We start from the raw sequence: 24,384 nt of genomic DNA on the forward strand, positions 1-24,384 counted from the left end.
TGAATAATGAACGTCGGGCTGAATGGGTCGCGTCCGTCACGCTCAGAAGATGAGGATGTGATAAGTCCAACCCATCGATTAATTTGGTTGCAAAACTTCAAATAAACACACACACACACACACACACACACACACACACCTAGATTTGTGCGAGAGAGAGAGAGAGAGAGAGAGAGAGAGAGAGAGAGAGAGAGAGAGAGAGAGAGAGAGAGAGAGAGAGAGAGAGAGGTTTTGCTAAAAGATGAAGATAGTTAAATTTATATATATATATATATATATATATATATATATATATATATATATATATATATATATATATATATATATATATATATATATATATATATATATGTGTGTGTGTGTCCAGCATGTTCCCTGGAGGTGAAAATCCATACAAAATGAATCTGTGGCGAGCACAAATTTTTACAAAGAACAGCTGAGGGTTCAGGCAGTATGATGATATCGAGGGATGGGTAACCCAAGAACTACATCACAGTGCACCTCAGTAGTGCACTATGGTGTAGTATGGAGGATGGAAATGAGAAGCGATGCAGGAAGCCTATAAGGAAATGACAATCTAGAGCTGCTAGGAATGTAAGTGTCAGTGGCGAAAATGAAAACAAAGATCCGAAAGCCTAATGCATGCTAGAACATGATACCCTTTTCCACCTGGTACTTAATTCAAAGAACGACGTACTTTGTGATAATGTGAAACGAAAACCACTGTGGAGTCACAGTACTGAAGGCGGCGTTATTCGAGGTGAATGTTGAGCAGAGTGTTAATGACTGAGTGTGCAAGTTATTCACTATGATCTGGATGGAGGATGGGTGAATGAAAATGACTTCACTATCGCATTATCTTCACGGTTGGCATGCTACGCCGAGGAAGTCTGATTGTTATGAAATGTTATTGTTATTTATGAAATATGGAATAAAGTAATTCAACGCAATACTTTTTTTCAGTCTAAAAGCTAACCGCTAAAACATTCTGTAACGTAAACACGACGTCGATCACACATTCCATTTATATTTATTTATGTTGTTTTTGCACACAAAAAGTCGATACCAAAATAAACAGTCAACATGCAATTTCCATAAACCAAAGTGAACAATGGGGAACGGACAGGCGAATGGGTATTGACAAAGTCCTACCTTTGTGCCGGAGCTGATGACGGAACTCGCTTGCCTTTGTGCACGGCGAGAGAAGAACACACCCTCTCGTTCGCCAAACTTATGGAGCTACAACCTTGTATACACAGCTGGCTGGAGCAGTGCAATATAATGAAATTGTTAGCAGGTTCATTCGACGCCACAGGCAGTTAACGAGGTCTCTCCATGTATTTTTCTTTTTTGGGGTAGAATACTGCACATGCAATTCTCTCGGTGGAATAAGCACTCACACGATCACTAAACAGCTATTCGCGCTTTTAAATGAGTTTTCCTATAGTTATCAGTGAGTTTACAGCGAACAGAATCACCTTTTCTTCCAAATTATTTGCAGACTCTTTTGTAATGACAGCTGTAAATCCCGCGAGGAATTTCAACACTGAATAATCCTGCACTGACAAATTTTGAAGTGCACGTCATAAATAAATTATGTGAAAAAGAAAGCAGTTATCACTATAGCCTTGAAGCATACCATTATTATTATAAGATAGCACAAGACGTGTCCAACCTTGAGTAGCGGCAAGCACAAGAGATGTGCCAAGAGGAGCAGAAGCGCGCGGTGACGTGTTAACAGCACTGCGGCCAGCCGGGAAGTGACCCGCTCCAGTAGCACCACGCTCCAGCCTCAGACAGGGCTCTTCCATACAGTGCAGTGCCTCCCAAACCCCCGCCACCATCGGCTCTCTCTCTCTCTCTCTCTCTCTCTCTCTCTCTCTCTCTCTCTCTCTCTCTCTCTCTCTGCCCATCACTGAAAAAAGATAATAAAATGGCAAATAAGTATTATCAGAGAGAGAGAGAGAGAGAGAGAGAGAGAGAGAGAGAGAGAGAGAGAGAGAGAGAGAGCAGGTTAACGTACGAGTTAATCAGCATGGTCTCTGCTTCTTATTTGGTAACAGTAACTTTATTTATATATCACTTCCATTGATTATGGGCAATATATCAGTAGTGAACGTGGACGTTATAGCGATCGCTCCAGTGTTGCTGGTGACGGACAGCGTCGAGGGTTTCTGGCGGGGTGGTGTGGCTGCGAATCCAGCCACCAATAAATAACAATGTCAGTGGTGCCGTCGGGAGACATCTCGAGGATTTCGTGCAATGAAACAAAAGGAGCAATATTTTCTTCAAGTTTCAGACACGGTGAAGCATTTATTGCACGAGTATAAGGAGTCGGTGAAAGATTGCAGTTTGCCTACATTTTATTCAGTCAATTAACAAGTAAATGCAGTAATGAATGTATTGCCATGGTATTGACCACCGTGATTCAGTTTGATGTGCTTTCGTTTAACCAGTTCGCTTTCACGATCCACCTTATTAGGAGTCAGCCGAGGTGACTAAAAACCTGGGAGTGAAAGTTAGGCACACTGCTATTTCTTGTGCTGAATGCTAAGTATTTATTTATTATTATTATTATTTTTTTTTTTTTTTTTTACGAGAGCACAAACTGCCATTACAAAAGCAACATCCGGAATAGTATTTTTTTCTTTCTTACACGGTGAATGGTAACAACACTGCAATTATCTATAAATAATAGATTAAATAACAATAACTATCAAAGGAAAAACACAAAAGCATTAAAACCATGAATAAGTAGGAAAAGGCAAGAACGACAGAAAACAAAGACATGAAAACGAACTAAGTATTTCATAATGGCTGCGCTCAATAGTTTTTTTAAATCTCTACATTTTTTCCTTTATTTGTCAGCAAGAGGGACTCTTTTCGAAAGTTTATAATTTAGCTTCTTTTAGATACTCTTCCCAAAGCAAAATTTCATGGTATGTTCGCTTACATTATTTATATTATTATTCTCCAAACTCTTAACGCAGGTCAGCAAACACGAACTTGTACACAATAACAACACAGTACTAGCAGTTAGTACTCGTACCTATGTGAATCAGTAAGGTCACACTTTAATAATATCTAACCATATTATGATGGGTTAGATCAGGAAATGCCTGTACCTTATACATTTGTACAGACATGCTCAACTCCCCACTATACCACTAGTTTTTTTGTTCTACCAATTACACACAATTCGCTTGTGAGCAAGACCCACTACTCCTCATAATGTTGTGAAAATTGTTTATTTAATAGTATACTTCCTTGCTGCTTGACGTTTCTTGCCCATGGTGGTTTGAAATATTACTACAACCAGCAGCCTGCTTCTTCCAACGGCGACTTTGTATCCCCGTTTCCTTTCTTGGCTCCTGAATGCGAAGACTTCAGCTGTCTTATATTATATTCATGAGCGACCACATGGAATGGCGAGCGTTTGGGGAGTAGCAATATTATAAAGGAAGCATGCTGTGAGTGGAGAAAATATAAGGCTTTGGGAGGACTCAGGACAGTGAAATGTTAAACCCACCAAATAGCTCAATCCCAAGGCAGAAAAACGAGGAAACCGGATGCTGGAAAGTTAAGAACGCACCGCACTTCCAGGTGACATTTCGAGGCGGATTCCCATATTTTTAAGACACTGTAAAATCACCAATAGAAAAATAGTATTTGCTCAGTCTGTGTCTCAGAAAGGTAATAGGGAGGATGGTATGAGATAAACTATTTGTTACTCATAACTTTATCGCTAGAAACAGTTTTAACTTGTCCCCTTGTTTTAGAGCAGCGATGAAGGTGAGATCTTATGAGGAGCTATGTAAATTTGCCTGATTGTGTAAGACTGAGAAGGATTTCTTAAAAAAAAAAAAGTTAAGTAACAATACTAATATGAAACACAAACTACGGTTTTTTTTTCAGTTTTCAAAAAATACAATCAACTGCTGAGTGATGCTGCCATGTACTGCAGATATTGTATCACTTACTTTGCATTTGTCCGCGATTGTGTCGCTGGAGAGGTGACATGAAGGTACCCATATTATCCTGATATATTTCTAAAGTAATATTGCAAGTCTCAATATTGCATGTTACTGCTAAAATAAAATCGTTCACTTTTTATGCATCGGTTGAGTGACATTGAGATGACATTCCATTTCTTTTTATGATATAATGTGCTTCCTTTCATTGTACTAAATAGATTAAAATAATTTTCATGGAGTAATTCTTTAGATAGGTTCTACTGTAGTAAATACGTAGCTGTTTTCGCTTTAAATTCTCCTGTTGTATATGAAGTAACTTTCCAATCGCCCTCCTCACGCCATTGGATGCCTGAACACCACGAACTCCCTGTTTTTTGTCTGTTCAGTACTATAAACTTAAAGTGCAACAATTAATTATTCACCATATGTGACAACAACGTTTAATACATATATACGTGACACATTTCAATCGAGTCGAATAATATGCAACTAGACAACACGGAATCAAAATATTCTTCACAGGTCATTACCACTTTAAATATATTTGATTAGCAATTAGTGTAAGTTAAGCTAATGTATTTTACACATTTATTTTCCTTTATTTTTAGAAAGGTCATGGAAATCTACTTACACGTAAATAAAACTAACAAAAAAGTCATGCATTCGTCACTCATATGGCGCTAGTATCTTCACCACCAGCACACCACGCACGACAGTTCTCTGGCCTCCTCCATCATGCACACCACGTCCCTGATTCATTCATATTACTGGCTAATTTCTATTCGCTGTGTAGCCACAGAACCGTCAGGTAATATGGGAAAGGCAGAGGCTTTGACGCTCCTTACCTCTCTTTCATCACGAGTTTAAGATGATCCCGCTCTATTCAGGCCCTGAGGGAAGCGGAGCGTTCAAGAAGTGAATCCCTTGATTGTCTGAAGATTAACTCATGTCCTTGAAAGCCGTGGGCGTGATGGAAATTAATCTCCTTGACAGCACGGAATATTTCCTTAGAATGAAGGAGAATGAAAGACAGAGGTGAAGGTTACTTCCGAGGTGATATTTATGGAAAGGGTAGGACAGCGGCCGGTAAGGGCAACAAGACCAACGATGACATTTGGGAAAATTACAGAAAGAGGGGCACAAATTGCGGTGGAAAGCAATGAAAATGATGGCTGATAAGTGAGAGACCCCTTATTTAAGAGTGAAGGGAACTTGAAAATACGGATAAGAATAATGAAGAGACAAGAGAAAGACATTGGCAGGGGTGTGTGTGTGTGTGTGTGTGTGTGTGTGTGTGTGTGTGTAAGAACCTCTTTTAATGGTTGTGGCTTTGTTTAATTTACTGTTAAGTGCAGGGCGAGTGACAGTGCTTGGGTGCGCTTGGCGTGGGGTGCTGCCTGGTGAACCTAGATTGAGGCTGTGTGGCGGCCGCAGTTGAGGTGAGGTGAGGTGAGGAGTGTAGTGTGGAGCAGGGAATTGTTATTTATCAGCTAGGTATCTGCTGATCACATTGTGACTTTTGTGAATGCTTCTAATATCTCATGCACGCCAGTCTAGTACTTTCAATCAGTGATCTACTAGGTCATTTTGGATCATCGCCCACAATACTATTCACACTTCTTTCAACGTGGTACTATTCAAAAGATACCAATAAACAGAGAACCACATAGGTCTGAAAGCATGCCGACCCGGGGGAGCTGACACTGGAATTAAAAAGAGATATGTTTGCATACTATTTTGAAAGAGCCTATTGATAGAGAGGTTCTGTGTATTATTATAATCATACAGACTGCTCAGATGAAACATGTCCCCAAATGGGTACTTTCATCTAGCAGCAAGGAGCGACGTAATTTGGTTATCAATACCATCATACTGCTGACAACAAATTTTAACAGGAAATGTAAGAAATAAAAGATATCTATCCCAATACAACAAAGAACAACAACACTGGGCTTGTAGACGCCTTACTAAAACTGTGGAAAAGACAGAGAGCATGGCACAGTGACATCAGAGAAAAATTAAACTCTGAATGGATGGGGACCAAACTGTGACACAATTTAGTAAAAGAACAACGAAGACTATGTGTTAGCCTTTGTGTCCCTGTAAGGTGCTTCGGCTGTCCACTGCGGCGTCCCGTTCTGCGAATCGGCTCGCCAGTCGTCACTCGGCGTCACCTTGACGCTGCTATCCGTAACCCTGTACAGTCCAGTCATATTAACATAAGTACTGCACCGTGTTTCCGTTGTACCCGGGACATGTTGCTGGCAGCGGTGCCACTAGTACAAATACTCAGAGATGACATCATTTCCCTCTTAACCAGAATGATGGTACTGTGGTCTCCTCCAGTAAGAAATGGCTTTCCATTGTTCCAACAAAACAAGAGTAACTCAACCACATCAGTTTCCCGGGAAGCTCATTGGACGCACACCTTCTCTCGGTAACACTAGTGTACGTGAGCGAGTTACAAGTGATAACAATGATGGAGACACATCAAAGGCTATAAGGCATGATGGTAACCTCATTATAATGTCACGGTGTTATACAGAGGCATCAGTCGTGTACGATACCTCGTTCACCACTACATGCAGCATGGATAATGTAGTGTACTGCATGTGCAAGAAAAAGGAATGATTTACTTGACTGATTTGAAAAGGGAAGGCCCCGCAACATCGCGGATATATGGAATGAAGAATACCATAAAGTATTACCGTCCAGTCTCAGTCACCATCCATCATCATCGAAGGATTCACAGCCACATATCAAAATCCACCCGGAGAAATACTGTATGGGAAAAAAAAAAAGAAAAAAATGAGTTGACGGACAAAAAATAATTCGTTTTATAAAAATAACCATCACGAACACCAAATAACCGAAAACAAAATTCCACAGCTGTTTAAGAAATTGCTTTGGTAGTTTTACGCCCAAATAATAGTTAATTCCGAAGGCTAATAATGTACTTGTAGTAGTGTTGAACATTTGTATGAGTTTCCATCAGATTTCTTTTTACTTGTAAACAAATCAAAAGTGAAACTTGGCTCTCGGTGAGTCAAGCATGGCCAAAATGAGAAGATTGCGGTGTATCTTAAAGCAAATATAACTTGATACTCTAAAGAAAAGGAGAGAGAGAGAGAGAGAGAGAGAATATGTGTAATGTTTGAACTCAAATGGCTTTTTATGACATATGACTACTACCGTATCTTATTTCCCCCCCCCCCCTCTCTCTCTCTCTCTCTCTCTCTGTCGTCGAGTGTGCATGCATCATAACTTCTCACCGCACGTAAGAGAGAAAACAACACTGGACTGGTGCACTGAACCACCTCATTACTCTACCTTTGTTGATGTTTGTATTTGACTCTTCTGCTCCATTTATTGTGCATTTTCATCTATTTACTGGGATGGGTCAGATGGCTGAAGCTGAAGTTAATTATGCAGATAGCGTCACTAATACTGCATTCTCTACCCCTTTCTTCCCGGCGGCCCCTTCGCTTCCACCAAACACCTTCCGCCCACCCCACGGTCCAGATATTGGAAGCTCGTCGTCCCCCACCTCCTCAGCGTCCACTAAATTCCAAGACATCTTCCATATTTTCGCAGCGGATTCATGAGCGTCTGCCTTCGTCACTGGAAACAGAATTCACAGGGACAACCCTTTTGTGTCATCAGCGTCAAGAACTGTTTAGTGTCACGCAACGCGATTATGTATCACAATTTTTCAAACGTACTCTGCTGATTTCGGTGATTTTTTTCTTTTTTCATATATACATTACGAAAAATGTATTACGAAAAATGTATTATCGAAGATTATAATGAAGTTTTCCTTATAGCTCATGTACATATCAGGCAGGGAGACGTGTCCTATAATCTTGCTGTAATCTATTCTGTAAGGGAAGAGTGTCGCCATCCCCTAGCACCTCGGCATTAGAGGGGTTTTGATCCTCCTTCCCGCCCTATTGTGCGTGTTACATAGGAGCCAGGCCGCGAAATCTTTATACATTGCGAAGAGTAACTCGCCCCAACCATTAGCTTGTTAAGAGTAAAGACGCTAAAGAAGTCCCTGTGAATTCCGTTTCTAATGACGAAGGCTGATGCTCATAAATCCGCTGCGAAAATATAGAAGATGTCTTGGAACTTAGTGGACGCTGAGGAGGTGGGGGACGACGAGCCTCCAATATCTGGACCGTGGGGTGGGCGGAAGGTGTTTGGTGGAAGCGAAGGGGCCGCCGGAAGAAAGGGGAAGAAAAATTGGAAAACTAAAGAAAAGAAGAAAAGAAAAGAATCTATATGAGCAGCTTCATTTGCATATATAAGTAAAATATATTTCGATGTTACATAAATTCTACTTACTCTTGTTTCTTTTTTTTTCCATTTGCAGTATACAGCAAACCTTTCGAATATTGTTTTTTTTTTCTTTTTTCCAACCTGCAAAAAATAAGATTCTAAACGCTTTTCTCGGTGATTGCATTCTTACATATCTCTCTGATTTCTTTTCTGTCTTCGAAAAAATTTCCATCTTCATTTTTCCTATATTCTTCTTACCTCTCTTCCTCCATTCATTTTTTCCCTCCACCTTTCCAAAAAAATCCAATACTGTATTCTGACTCCTATTCTCTGATCTTTACAATTCCTTCTCTCCCCTCCTTCATCCCTCTGCTTTTTCCCTCCCTCCATCCCTCCCTTCCTCTCCTCTGGCTTGCTTGACCTTTCATCCTGTCCTCCTGGCCCTCCACGCACTCTTCGTCCCCAATACTGGCGAATTTATTTATCACGGATAGAAAGCCCAACAATGTAGCAGCTGTAAAATCATCTGATGAAAGGAAACACGAGTTCTATAAGCAGATTCAGGATCTGATCGTTACAGCAGCATTCCGATAATTTTAGTTAACTGGAAAGAGGGTAGCTAAACCCTCTCTCCTGTGCTCTTGATCTGGTTCACCCTCACCTCCTCGTTGCGGGAATTGGTCTCTTACTCGCTTCAGCCCCAATGCTCATCTTCTCAGGATAGGCTTAGATCGGATGGTTGTAGGTAAGCCTAACTTTTGCTGGGAAAAGTATTGATTGCAGTGTTGCTTGTATTCAAACTTAGTCACACTATGTTAGGTTACGTAATAATTTAGAGCTTTCCTCAAGAAAGTAAAGTGAATGAGTTTCGTTCGTATTTTGATAACGCTTTACGAGAGTGGTATATATATATATATATATATATATATATATATATATATATATATATATATATATATATATATATATATATATATATATATATATATATATATATATATATATATATATATATATATATATATATATATATATATATATATATATATATATATATATATATATATATATATATATATATATATATATATATATATATATATATATATATATATATATATATACGAGTATATAACTCCATAATAATATAATGTAATCTTCTGCAGCTGCTTCCATGTTCATACGGTGTCGCTGTTCCTCACTAGTTTTTTACCACAAGGCTCTGTCCCCAACCTCCTCTCCACTCAATCCTCTCTTCTTCAGTTCCTCTCCAATGCGATCCTTCAACCTTTTCTTTGGTCTGTCACGTCGTCGTCTTCCCTCCATTTCCATATCCAATATCCTTCTGCCGACATACCCTTCTTCTCGCCTTTTGATATGACCGAACCATCGCATTCTCCTTTCTTGTACTTTCTTTGTCACCTCCGTTACTTTGGCTGTTCCTCTTATAAAATTGTTTCTCACTTTATCTCTCCTTGTCACCCCAAGCATCCACCTTAGCATTCCCATCTCAGCAACCTCCAACTTATTCCTCTGTGCTTTCTTTATTGGCCACATCTCCGCACCATATAACAATGCGGGTCTAACCACCGATTTGAACACTTTCCCTTTTACTCTGGCACTAATTTTTTTCGGTCACAGAGCACTCCAGTTGTTCTTTTCCAGTTCTTCCAACCCGATTAGATATGGTGAATGATCTCTCCATCCAGGCTGCCGTCCGCTGATATATGAGAGCCCAACTATCTGAACTCCTTGATACTCTTTAACTTCATATCTTTCATCCATACTTCGCTCTCCTGTCGACCATTAAAATTCAGATACTCCGTCTTCTCCCTGCTAATTCTCAAACCTCTCCCTTCCAATGCTCCTCGCCACCTCTCCAACTTTCTCTCTACCCCATCTCTACTTTCATCCACCAAGACGATGTCATCCGCGAACAACATGGTCCACGGTGCCGCCTCCTTTATATTTTGAACATTACCATCCATGAGTAGGTTGAACAGATATGGGCTCAGAGAAGATCCCTAGTGCAGACCCAGTCTTACACAGAACTCCTCTATTGTTTCCACACTGCTCCTTACCTTCGTCCTTGAGCCTTCGTACATGTCCTGGATCACTCTCACATATTTCTCTGATGCTCCTTTCCTTCTCATACTAGCCCAAACTTCCTGGCGTGGTACTCTATCATAAGCTTTTCCCAAATCAATAAAAATAAGGTGTAACTCTCTTTACTTCTCCCCATACCTCCCCAGTAGTTGTCTTAGCGCAAAGATTGCATCGGTAGTACTTCTCCCCGGCATAAATCCAAATTGTTCGTCTCCCACCTGTTTCTCCCCTTACTCTTCTCTCGGTTATCCTTTCGTACAGTTTCGTTGTATGAGACATTAATTTAATTCCTCTGTAATTTTTACAGTCCTGTATGTCTCCTTTCTCCTTGTATATTGGGACAATATCGCTGCATCTCCATGCATTTGGGATTTTCTCCTCATAGATCTTATTTACCAATCAGCACAGCCACTCAAGTCCTTCCTCTTCTAAACTCTTCCACACCTCTACAGGTATGTTATCCGGCTCTGTTGTCTCCCCATCGTTCATCCTCCTCAATGCTTGTTTGACTTCCTCCCTTGAAACTGCTGTTGTTCTCCTGTCATTTGGTTCCCCATCCTCCAATACTCCTCTTGCGTTTTCCTCATTCAAAAGTGCCTTGAAATATTCTTTCCATCGCTCTCTTACTTCATTGTTATCAATTAGAACTCTTCCTTCCTTATTTTTAACCTGCTTGATATGCGTAAAATCCTTTGTTGACTTCTCTCTCTGTCTTGCTAGTGCAAATATCCTCTTCTCACCTTCCTTGGTTTCCAATTTATCGTTCATGTCTTCCCTTGCTCTAGCTTTCGCTTGTGCTACTGACCTCTTCGCTTCTTTATTTGCTTCTCTGTAGGCTCTTTCTGCTTCTTCATTTTCCATTCTGTCATATTTTCTTTGCCTCCTTCTTTGCCTTAACTTTCTCTCTCATCTCATTATTCCACCACCAAGATTCCTTATCCGGGGGGGGGGGTCCTTGCCTGATGTTTTCCCACATACTTCTTCCCCTATCTCAATTATGTGCCTGCTGTTTGTTGTCCACCGTGTGTCTGGATCTTCAGCTTCTACCATCCTGTCCAGCACTTTGATTTTAAACTCCGCTTTCAACTCCTCATCCTTCAACCTTCACCATTTAATTCTTGATATTCGTTGTTGTCTACCCCTTCTTTCCTCTTTCATCTCGAAGTCTATCACGATCAGCCTGTGTTGAAGTGCAACACTCTCGCCATTGATAACCTTAAAATTCTTTATTTCCTTCAAGTTATTTCTCCTACACATTAAGAAATCGATCTGACTTTTCCTTCCTCCACTGCAATATGTCCACATCTGATTTTCCTGTTTCTTATAAAAAGTATTCAAGATTGCCATGTCGAAAGCCACTGCAAAATCTACCACCTTTTCACCTTCTTCATTTCTCTCTCCCACACCCCATCCCCCATGTATTCTCTCAATAACATTTCTATTTCTTCCCACATGGCCATTCAAATCACCCCCAAGGATGATTCTCTCTTCCTCACCCATCCCAGTGATTTGTGCACCCATCTTTTCCCAAAAATCCTCTTTCTCCTCAATACTACAGCCGACTTGTGGTGCGTAGGCACTGATGATGTTAATTGTGACTTTTCCATACATTAGCTTAATGCTCATTACTGTCACTACACCTGTTTACATTCACAATGTGTTTCTTCCACTCAGCATCCAATACCACTCCCACACCTCCTCTTCCTTCCTTGTTTACTCCACTGTAAAAGAGCTTGTACCCATCTCCCAGTTCTCTGGCCTTCTTACCTCGCCATCTGGTCTCCTGGACACAAAGGATGTTAATTTTTCTCCTTCATCACATCCGCTACTTCTCTACTCCTTCCCGTCATGCTCCCAACATTTAAGGAACCAACTCTTTGGGCTATCTTCTTTAGCCGTGGCCGCCCAGGACACGGTAGCTTCTCCCACTAATCGCAGCAGCAAGGCGAGGCTCCTGCGCGTCGCATACAGGGGACGCCCTAGCTGTATTCTCATACTCTTGACCTCGCTCCATGGTTTTGGCACAGGTTTTTACAGCTGGATGCCTTTCCTACCGCTAACCCTCCCCATTTATCCGGGCTTGGGACCGGCACTGAGTTGCTCTGGCTTGCTCCCCCAGTGGCTGGGTTCGTAATATTATACGTAATAATATAATGTAATATAATATGAAATTTGTACCTTGAGATTCTAAGAACAACAAATGATAAAATATAAAGCCATTCTCACATCTCTGTCTTTCCTGTTGAACAAAATGTTTCTTTATTGCAGTTTTAAATCTAAATATTGAAGCCATACATTTTATATTGCTTGATAATGAATTCCATTCTTTGATAGTTGCGTTGTAACCATACATTAAGCCTACATTACGGAACAAGAAAGAAGGAACGGAGAAGGATGAAATGAGACAACAAATAGGTAATTATACAAAGATAGTGTATAAACACAGGAAGACATGGAAGAGGGAGCCGTAGATTAGAATCGGGGACCAAAACAACAAAACATGGACGTAGGACACAACAACGAAAGAGGACGATACAACAGGGAATTTCCCAAGTTCACTCTCACTACGTGATGTCACTGTCTGGGCTGCTAGCCTGGAAGTAGTTCCTAACCTTGACTTTCCTATGTAGGTACAAGAAACTCTTCGTCAAAGTAGCAACACCCAAAACTGATGTAGTTATTAAACTTGACAGCAAAATGTATGAGACGTGAAAAACCACCATAGTTATTTCTGTTTTTAAAATTATGATATCTTTAATTATCTTCCAACAAACAAGTTTTTTTTTTATTACTCTTATTTAAATTAAAATAGTTCAATGTGAGTTCTGTCTGGTCTTTTGAAATACTTAGGTTACATTTTAGTCTTAGAAACAGTAATTTTTAGCACGTTAGTATATCTTTTGGTATAAAGTTCATGCAATGCACTGTACATGAAGTGTGAACAAGGCAACTAAGGCCAAGATGAACTCCGAGATGTTATTGTTTTACATTTGAAACACACACAAACTGCTCTGCCAGCGTCTGTTCCCTGCCCTTTCACTGACACTAGAGTACCGAAAGTGGATATTGTATCCAACTAACCCCGTTTTTTAAGGCAGTTCCTGAAACTTCCCTCCTCGCCGCAAACTCGAGCGTAGCTGGCTGTCCTGGCAGAAAATGCACATCTAAGACCAAGGACGTCTTCCGTCCTAAATCTAAGTGACCGAATTAACCTTTTTTTTCGACAAAAAAAAAAATAAAATAAAAAATAAAAAATGAATAAGTTTCTAAGATTTCTACGTAAGTTAAACAATTTTAGAGGCAGGTAAAACTCGTTTTGGGCTATATAGATTTGTTTTATTTTGTGTAAGAGAAAAAAATAATTCAAATACAGAGGTGTTCGGTTTGTGGAAACCTATCTATAGGGCAATATAGATGAACCTCTAATTAATAAATGGTCATTCAGCCGTGGTTTGAACGTTATACTTGGTCCAATAACAAAGTAATTATAACGGTAATAACAATATAAACAACAAAAACAACAACAACGACAACAACAACAACAACATGGCCACTCTACTGGAATGAAATGTGTAATGTTAGTGTAAAACAAAACTTAAAGGGAGAAAATTTTGTGAATAGGAAACCAAATTAAAACATGCCAGATTTAAAAGAGAAGTTGGGCAAATAAAAAAAAAAAATGCATATTAAGGGGACGCGAGGATTGAATGAAGAGAAATACGTTTGCCATTTTCCGGACGTTCCCGAGGTTTGTTCTTGGATGGTGGACTCTCTTAAGGCACCCAAATACCTCGCCATCAGTCAGAGACCTGCATGATTGATTGATTTAGAAAATATCATGACGCATCATCGTGGTCATATGCGCCAGTACAAGAGGCTGAAAAGTAACGAAATGTGGGTAGAGTAAAATAATAATACGAAATGTCAAAATCAAGTAAAGTTGTAGTAATACAAAATCCTAAAAGCAACTGCACTAACCAAAGGCAACAAAAGTGCGAAAACAGACCCACTGAAGTGCGCCAACAAGGGACAATATGATAGTATATAATATGTAAGTTAATTTTCTTCTGTTTTTATTATGATTATTTCTATTGTAATTATTACTATTATTATTTATAATTTATTTATTTGTTTATTCACGAGAGCTTCTCGTCTCTCCAGGCCTCTGTTTGTGGGCTAAGCTTTCTGCGGCCCGCGCTCCACCTCTGACCTCACTGTGACCTCAGAGTTGTATCCGTCCGTGCTCCGTGTAAGGCCCTGGCCCTATTTTTCAACGCTACCTTGTACAGTTATAGTTATGATATACACCAGACTTTACCTTGGTGATTCTTTGGACCTCACCAATACAACATCAACTAACAATGGTGAAGCACGCAAACTAACCAAATAGGTTTATAACCCAGTTACGGTTACTGATATTGGATTAATTTCAGTAACTTTGTTGTGTGTGTGCGTGTGTGTGTGTTTGTGTTTGGCAAGTTACGCTTACCACAATAACAGTGTTACATATTGAGCCGTTTAATTTTGCTTAAAGTAATGAAGACGGATGTATCTCTGATCTTAAAACATAATGGTCGTAAATGGTACTCCAGGCTGCTTCATTCACGGTGGTTCAGAGGGTTGTGTATTACTGGGAGACTCGTTCGAGAAATCTAATAACATGTCCTGCACAAACTTGTATCTGGCAATACTGATATTGTTTTCTTGTACCATATTTTTTTTTTTTTCTGTATTTTCTTTCCAATAGTTTGAGTCGGTGTGGCTTTGCATGAAATGCTAGTAAAGTTTCGGAGTAGTGACGGAAACAGAAATATTAGGAAGGTGATCCCCGTCAGTTCTGGTTGTGTGTGTGTGTGTGTGTAGCTTTGTCTTGGTTCCCCCTCCAATATCATGATTTTAGCCTAATATATAGGTGTTGATAGACCTTTAAAATAATTCAGTATTCTATATATATATATATATATATATATATATATATATATATATATATATATATATATATATATATATATATATATATATATATATATATATATATATATATATATATATATATATATATATATATATATATATATATATATATATATATATATATATATATATATATATATATATTAGGCTTTTCTATATGAATCAGCAAGATGATGTTAACCATTAACAATTTCTTTCGAGTTTGTACGCAGTCTATCGGAAATGGAGGTGTTGGTCATTTTAGTTAGCCTTGACTTGCATACAAAAATAGGATATGAGCTTAAAAGACATCTCGTATATAATAACTTGAGGATGGCGCCATCATGTATATTTTCTCTATTTTCATTTATTTTTATTTTTTTTATTTTGACATACCGATATATAGAAAATGCAAGATTTAATTAAGATAAGGAAAGAAAAAAAGAGCAACGATGCTCGTCGAGGCGGTCAAGTGGTGATTGGTGGTGATGTGTGTGTGGGTCCACCTTTATTCATTGTCACGAACCCCTCACCGAGGCATGTCAGAGGCACGTTTACGGCGACCAGCAAGACCAGACCACACTATACTGAGAAAAACCGGCATGGACATTCGGTATTTGTTAAGTGAGTGCATGTTGAATATATTGAATGTATTTAGATTTTCATTTTAAATATTGTAGGCCTCTGCCACGACACCCACAAACCAACGAAGCATGGCCTCTGGTTTAAACAGCCCCAAACCAGTGGGTAAGAGAGAGAGAGAGAGAGAGAGAGAGAGAGAGAGAGAGAGAGAGAGAGAGAGAGAGAGAGAGAGAGAGAATGTTTGTCATGGTGCAGACTGAATATAAGGACTTTATTAATCACATTCTAGATTTATACACTATTTGAAGGCAGTATCATCCTCTCCATGTCATAAGGATATTTCCTCCAATGCATTGTAAGAGGGTGGTCTCGTATTCTTGTCCGCGAGACTCCCCAAACGTTTCTGCCACGAAGCTTCATGAATTCAATTTACATGTCTCAGTATTGTCTCTCAATATTCCGGACTCGACATCGGGTACGCTATGAAGCATCCTTTAAATGAGGCCATGAAAGGCGTTGCACCGCCATCACCTTAGCAGCGTTTTCAAAACAAGCCTCGGAGGGAATGACAGCAGGAAAATAAAGATACTCTTGAGTGATGTCTATGTGTATAACTCTTGAGACAATTTTTCATAAGCTGTGCTCCAGTATCTAATTTGAAGAAAGATTTTGGAAGTGGTTTGTGTTTTGGAGAAGGTGGACTTCATCTGAGTCCCTGTCTTGTAGGCAGACGCCTTGAAGAAGGATAAATGGTGAATGTAAATCAAATGGTGAAGGATCGTAGGGTTTGACCAAAACGGAATGAAACATTCTGTCTTCCTGAGACCAGAGCTGCAAGACAGCCAGGAAGAGAAATGCGTTGTTGTTACGGTGCCCTTAGAGGATGTATTCCTTCACAGGCAATATTTATCACTTTAGAAAGTCTGTAATTAACTTAGATACAGACAGTGGTAAATGGTCCAAAGATCTCATTAGGAATGACATTAAAAGTAATGTCTCAATGGAAAACGCTTATTTTTAATACTCGCAAGCATTAAAGCACTAGTGATAATAATAGTGTGATGAAGCAGCACACATTACTTATAGAGAAGAAAGTCTACAAAGAAGAAATCTTCGTCCAAGGATTAACAGAAACAAAAATGTTAAAACTACAAAAAGCAATCTCTAAAGACAAGGTATTATGTTCAACAGAAACCAAGAAAAAATAAGATAATTAAAAATAAGTGAAAGGATGGAATCAATAAAAAGTTTGAGAGAACTTGAAGATTTGAAACGGAGAGGTGTAATGATGGTACATAAAAAGCGGTAATGTATTAACATTTGGAAAATTTGGTGTTTACAAATTTCTTTCAGACAACCGTTTTCATGTATAAAATTAATGTGAAAATGTAGTTGTTCATGTGCTGTATATGAACATTCTTTTAGCTACGATAACAAGGAGAAATGTCAAGAATTATATGAGTTGAACTATAAACCCGCGTTACGTGGTTGTCTGTGGAACGGACTTGAGAGGAAGAGGGATGATAATTTTTGTGGCCTCTTAACGCTGAATTGCTAGCAGCAGTAGGCCTATCATGGGTGAGATGTAATGGCTTACGCTTCATCACTGTAGAAAAATACATCACAGTGAGGGTGAAGACATGGTTCAGAATGCATTAAACAGTATTAATTATATCCTCACTGTCGCCAAACATTTATTCTGTATGTTTATTAAAGTTGATTATGCTGACATGACTAACTGAAATGCTAATGTACAGCGTTAATTTGTTACAGTAAGATTTATGTTTGATATACAGAGGCAATGAGAGCATTAATATCATTGAAGCGGAGGTATGAAAAAGCCGATGCCCTCAGGCTTGAATTGCACAACGCACAGGGCCTGTTGGACATGAAGCTTCTTCACCATCCTGCGAATGCTGATCTTGGTCGGCGTAGCCAGTATCGGCCTACTCTTCATCTGTCAGACAGGGATTATCATCATCAAATTGATTAACAAATCCAAACCTAAACATAATTCGTCTAATCTAACCGCCAGTACTACTACTACTACTACTAGTATTACCTCTGATGAATTTATATATATATATATATATATATATATATATATATATATATATATATATATATATATATATATATATATATATATATATATATATATATATATATATATATATATATATATATATATATATATATATATATATATATATATATATATATATATATATATATATATATATATATATATATATATATATATATATATATATATATATATATATATATATATATATATATATATATATATATATATATATATATATATATATATATATATATATATATATATATATATATATATATATATATATATATATATATATATATATATATATATATATATATATATATATATATATATATATATATATATATATATATATATATATATATATATATATATATATATATATATATATATATATATATATATATATATATATATATATATATATATATATATATATATATATATATATATATATATATATATATATATATATATATATATATATATATATATATATATATATATATATATATATATATATATATATATATATATATATATTCCGTGAAGAATGGTCAGTGGAGAGAATCGTTCAGTATTAAAGGAATTTTCTGCATTTCCTTCATCTCTAGGTCTCCAAGAATGGAGATCTCCGTAAAAGGGAAGAGAGTCAGAATGTGCTCCACTTTAGAAGTTAAGTAGTCAAAGAATTTCTCATAGCCATAGGAGTTAAGTGAGAGGTATACAGCACAGATAAATTTAGTTTGAGAGTGATTCTGTAGTTGTAGCCAGATTGTTGAAAACCAAGAAGATTCAAGAGCGTGGGCACGAAAACAGGTTGCGTCATTGCGCACGTAATCTCAACATCCAGCTTTGGATTGAAAATGAGGCTAGAGAAGTAAGAGGGAACAATTCAATTGTCTGAGACACCTGTGATTCAGTGAGGAAAAGAAGAGGTTTATAAGAGGAAAGGTGATGTTCCACAGACTGAAACTAATAAAGAAAAGTTGAGGGAGGATTTCAAGACGCTTAGAGTCGATATCAGATGAACAGTCCGACCTGGGGACTGTGAGAGCACAGGAACACTAGATTTTGAGAGGGCAATAAATTACCGCCCCGTCATAGGAGACAACCATTCGCCATGCGGGAGGTGGGCGGAGCCTGTATCAATGCGCGCGGGCCGAGGTGAGCGGGTCACGACCTTGCCAGGCCTCACTCCCAGCCGGGTCACCCAGCGCCTAAGACGTGTCCTCCTCGACTCCTCCCGAACCAGCCTGCAGAAAGGACAGCGTGGTGCAGCGGTAAGCCGAAGCCCTGACCGACGAAGCTGGCTTTCATAGAAGCAGACTGGAGGAGTGAGTACACCAGTGGAACGCCTTGGGTGAGTTATTTGTGGTAAGGCCTGTTCACAAGATTGCATTTCCAGTCACCCAGCGACCACGTGGTCGTCGCTCCTTGCGCGGCATAGTGATACAGTGCATAGTGCCGGCTAATTACCTCCGTTACCCAGTAACTTAACGTAAGGCTGTGCTCTCACAACGTAAAAGGACCGGGCATTGGCCTCACTTCCGGAGGAATAGGTATTTCTCTCTGTGTGCGGCCCACGCGCCACTGAGTGTAGCCATAGCTAGCCAGGCCTTTGTTGTAGTTACTGTGTAAATATAAGTCAAATATTTATGACTGCTTTCTTTTGAGTGTCCTACCCTAGTCTACCTGGAGACTCAACCAGGAGTCGCATGTGATCGGCAGGTGGTAACGTGTAAAGGAACTCCGATCCATGACAGGGACATTTGTGGTCCCATTCCCAGATGGGGAATCTAAGGCTGGTGTAGGAGTCGCCATGATTTTGAATTATGAGTGAAGGTTGTGTGTGTAATTAGGTGCTTGTAGTTTTGTGTGAAGGAAGAGAGATGTCTTTAGAGGGCAGGGTCTGACTGCCCCCTTGCATTGTGAGACAAAGAGAAACATTCAGTGTGGTCACAGGTGGTTGAAATCACAAGTTCACAGCATCCTCTGTACTAGTGCTTTAGGTGGAGTAATTATCATTTCGGCAGGTGCCTACTGCCTCCTCTTCTATTATGTGTGTGTGTGTGTGTGTTTCACCTGTCACCTATGGTCGTCTACTGGTAACACAGCCAGCCAGCTGTTCTTATACGGAAAGAGGTCATAGCTCATAGTGTGTGTGTGTGTGTGTGTGTTTCACCTGTCACCTATGGTCGTCTACTGGTCACACAGCCAGCCAGTTGTTCTTATACGGAAAGAGGTCATAGCTCATAGTGTGTGTGTGTGTGTGTGTGTGTGTGTGTTGTCTTTTCATTCTACATATGGTGATGGTGTGTGTGTGTGTGTGTGTTGTCTTTTCATTCTACATATGGTGATGGTGTGTGTGTGTGTGTTTTGCCCTGTTTTTCATTTGCCAATCCTTCAGTCTGTCATTATCTGACTGCATGCAATATATGTATGTCTATTTTTTGTTCTTATAGCTTTTAAGTTTTGAAAATGCAACTGTTACTATAAAGATTTTAATCTATCTTATGCCCATGGCTGTGCTCTCTTTAGGTGGTGGTGTTCTACATACATACATATATAAACTTATCTTCTAATCTGTTGATTTGAGATTCCATAACGTAAGTAATATAAAAAAAAATAAATAAATAAAACTCGCTTAAGACAACAAAAAAACACAATATAGAAATATAAAATATACAAAAAAGGGGATTGAAACTTTAAAAAGTAAGGGAAATTAGAAAAACGAACTTCAACAGTTAATGAATCAGAACCCATACACTGGAGGAATGGCGACATGAGATTGAATACTAAGCGTCAGCTCTTGAACACTTTTATTTAAAGTTATTGGAGTGTGTGGGTTGTATGGTGGCTCCATTTTGAGTGGAAATGTTTGACAAAGAGTGCGGGAAGTGTAGGAAGAAGGTAACACGTAGCTCCAGAGGAGTAGCTTGTTAAAAGTGTTACGATTGGTATGATGCTGAGTCGGTTTGGCAAAGGCTAAATGGGGTAGGGGACAGGATTCAGTGCTGGTGTGAATGTTAGCTGGTACGTACAGTCGGCTGCTATGTGCCAGCTCCTGTATACCACTGTTTTGGCTTATATGTACCACTTATCTCTTATCTACCGCTGCTTTGGCTTGTATGTACCAAACAAGGCTGCTTGCTATATACCAGCTACCAAGTAGGGAGGTAAAAAATAATATTGTAAAGAATAAATTAAAAACAAGTATTATAAGCGTAATAAAATACATTAAAAGATAAGACAGAAGCATAAAAAAATAAAACTATTCTCAACCAATAATATCAATAAAGTTCAGCATACATCGACTTAATAAAAGCTTAGTCCTCAGCATGATCCATAACTTCAGTGCACAGGTTTAGAAATGCTTTCGTTTGTGTGTCTGTATGTCTCTCTCTCTCTCTCTCTCTCTCTCTCTCTCTCTCTCTCTCTCTCTCTCTCTCTCTCTCAGTAGTTCCACGGGTTTTCAAGGGTGTTTTTACGGTTCTTGTGACAGATTAACTTCATTTCTACAAATCTAACAGGAAAAACACGCCATTAAAGGCCTGTAATTTAAGTGACACTTTTTTTAAAGATGTTTTTTACAGTTCTATTAACAGATCTACAACATTTCGACTTTATTAACTAGAGAAACACCCTTCAAAACCCTGTCTTTTTGTGGCTGAGAGAGAGAGAGAGAGAGAGAGAGAGAGAGAGAGAGAGAGAGCGAGAGAACATTTTTTAGTTGAGTCTATCCTGCGCTCGTTTGTTTGCTATGGTGACACGGTGCAGCAGTAAGTGATGTTTCCGTTCATAATCATGTAGTGGATGTGGAGTGGAGAAAGGGAAGTGAGGATATTATTTGACATGTTATTTGGTAACATGTGAACTTTTGTGTGTATGTTTGTGGTTGTGGTTGAAGGACCAGTAACAGGTGGCGCTGGGGAAGGAGGGCAGTGGCTGGCTGGCTAGTGTTTTTGTCAGCACTGGTCAGTCTTGCCCCACACGCTCTATTAACCAGTGTTTCCTTATTCCAGGCAGCTTCTCCCTGCATCGAGCACCGCTGAGCAGCACCAGAGAGGCATGAGTATGTAAGGTTAGTCCAGCGTTCCCAGCCACCCCCTAGTCATCCTTCGTCCTCGTTTATTTAGGTTTAATTAGTCGTTTTTTAGGTATTTTTTGAGGTTGATTTATTTTTAGATTTTGTTTACATCGGAGTCTGGAAACAGTTGGAGATTTAGAGAAATATTGAAAGTTCATCAATATGTAAACAATCTGTCAGCTGAGGTAGAGGTCGGGCGTCAGTGTTTTCAGCCTTTATTTGCTTCATCTCTCACTTATTGTAAGCCAAACATATCACAAGATGGGGCCATATGTCTAGCCTTCATATCCGCTGGTCAGATATATCCGCCATTGCCTGGTTTTATTGTCATGAAGAAATAATTGAGGTAATAAGGCAGCCGGCTCCCCCACTCAGGTCGCCCCAGAGGGCCGCCATGATGCATTGTTGCCTGCGCCAACTTGTCGGTTGCAATATTTTTTTTCTATTTTTCTGAATGACTTTATTTAACTTGTATAGTAAGATTTTATGGTTTCTAAAAATATCTTGTTGCTTTTCAAGTGTTTTTCTTGCTTCAGTTAAGTAAATATTCTGAATTTGCTGTTGTTTTATGCGTAAATAAAGGGCGGTTTATACGGTTATTTTTACCCAACCCGATTCTTGGCTCTTTTATTGGAAGCTTTAATAAAGATTTTATTGCTTGAAAAAATCGTTTATGATATTTAATGTATTTTGCGTTCCTATAGAGTTAAGTATGTGGATTTTAAATAGGCTTATGGTCCCGTTAAAAGTGGTGATTTTGTCATTTTTTTACATTTTTATTTATCTGTTTTAGCTTGTAACTAACTTTGCAATGCTTGAAAAAATAGTTCAGATTTTTTAAAGTGTTTTTTTACGTGTGTAAAGTAAAATGGGTAGACTTTTCAGTGTTTTTAATAGTGTCAAAAGTCCAACACTTTTCCATATTTCATATTAATATTTCTTTACAACTGCTCATGCTGGAGATGTTTTGATATTGTGAATATTAATTAGAGTAATTATCAAATCAGAATATATAAGACATTCGAGCCTAGCTTCATTTTTTCTAGAGGTCAATTTCAAAATTAAATACGTTACGTACGTAATCCAGCGGGCTGGCGGCAGGTCGCCCGTGACGTCATCAAGGATCCGGGACTCGCTCGGCTCCAGTGTCTCCTCATCAATATTTACCGTTAATTCCAGTATTTTCTAGGTGTTTCCAGCTGTTTCCAAACTCAGGTGTGTAGGTAGAAGGAGAAAAATTAGAGAAATGGAAGAGGAGGAGGAAGAAATAAGGAGAAATGTAGGAGCAGGTATAACAGGTATAACCAAGATGACAACGTTTAGCTTAGTTTCCCTTCCTGCCCTTCCTTTTTCTGTAATATTTCGTGTGTTTTGGATGTTTTAAGTGTTTTGGGTGTATTTAGGAGTGTTGTGGTGTGTTTTGAAAATGTTTTGGAGGTGTTTAGATGTGCTTGGGATGTATATTTTGCTGTTACCTGAGTGTTTTGGGTGAATTTAGGGTGTTTTAAGTGGGGCAAAAAATGTTTTTCTGTGCATTTTACGTATTATTAGCCATATAGGATGTGTTGAGTATGTTGTGGAGTGTTCTGGGTGGGTTTTGGGGATATATTGATGTGCTGTGATTTTTTTTTTTTTTTTTTTTGTGGATGAGTTTTTTTTTTTTTTTTTTTTTTTTTGTGGGGTCTTTTAGGTGTATTTGAGTGTGTGGTTTGTACTGGGTGCGTTTTGGTGTGTCTTGGTCATATTCGGTGGTGTTTTGGTGTGTTTGAATTAATTTTGGGATTTTTTTGGATGTGCTTTAGATATTTTGAGTGTGGGTGATTTCTTTTTCGCGAGTTTGGGGTGTTGAGAGTGTTTTGTGTGTGTTTGTGTAAATTTGATGGGTATTCTAAGTTGTGGGATGTTTTTGGTGTGTTTTGGATGTTTTCAGCATAATTTGATTGTCTTGGGTGAGTTTTGTGAGTATATCAGGGTATTTTGAGTGTTTAGGATGTTTTTAGTGTGATTTGGGTGTTTTTTTTTTTCTTTTTGTAGTGTTTTGAGGTGTTGTGATATGTTTTCAGTGTGTTTTGGATATTTTAAGCTTGTTTTAGGTGTGATTGAATGAGTTTTCTCATATTTAGGTGTTTTCAATGTCTTCGGTTTGTCTTTGTGAGTTTTGTTAAGGATGTTTTGAGTGTGTTTTGGGGTATTTTGAGTTTTTTTTTTTCGTGTGCGTGTGTGTTTGAGTGAGTTTTGTCCTTTTTAAGGTTGTTACGAGTGTGCTTCAGGTGCGTTTGGGTGAACTTTGTGGATGTCTTGGCGTGTTG

General features: G+C 38.6%; 4 protein-coding genes across 5 annotated transcripts in view; 1 reads left to right on the top strand and 3 right to left on the bottom strand.

Annotated features, from left to right (window-relative positions):
* The window catches only part of LOC135102874 (uncharacterized), a 42,789-nt gene that overhangs the window by 12,947 nt on the left and 5,458 nt on the right, over positions 1-24,384 (top strand). For both annotated transcript variants that reach the window (XR_010269818.1, XM_064008470.1), the window contains exon 3: positions 22,011-22,069. The gene's annotated coding sequence lies outside the window, so the exon portion shown is untranslated. The remainder of the gene's footprint in view (positions 1-22,010; positions 22,070-24,384) is intronic.
* LOC135102550 (uncharacterized) lies at positions 9,462-9,809 on the bottom strand. Its single transcript, XM_064007832.1, has one exon. The coding sequence runs from the start codon at positions 9,807-9,809 to the stop codon at positions 9,462-9,464; it is 348 nt and encodes a 115-aa protein (XP_063863902.1).
* Positions 10,758-11,219, bottom strand: LOC135102551 (uncharacterized). Its single transcript, XM_064007833.1, has one exon. The coding sequence runs from the start codon at positions 11,217-11,219 to the stop codon at positions 10,758-10,760; it is 462 nt and encodes a 153-aa protein (XP_063863903.1).
* On the bottom strand, positions 11,463-11,969 carry LOC135102552 (craniofacial development protein 2-like). Its single transcript, XM_064007834.1, has one exon. It carries the CDS (start codon positions 11,967-11,969, stop codon positions 11,463-11,465), a length of 507 nt encoding a protein of 168 aa, XP_063863904.1.

This window comes from Scylla paramamosain, chromosome 8, assembly GCF_035594125.1.
Source record: "Scylla paramamosain isolate STU-SP2022 chromosome 8, ASM3559412v1, whole genome shotgun sequence".
In the NCBI taxonomy this organism is placed as follows: Eukaryota; Metazoa; Arthropoda; class Malacostraca; order Decapoda; family Portunidae; genus Scylla; species Scylla paramamosain.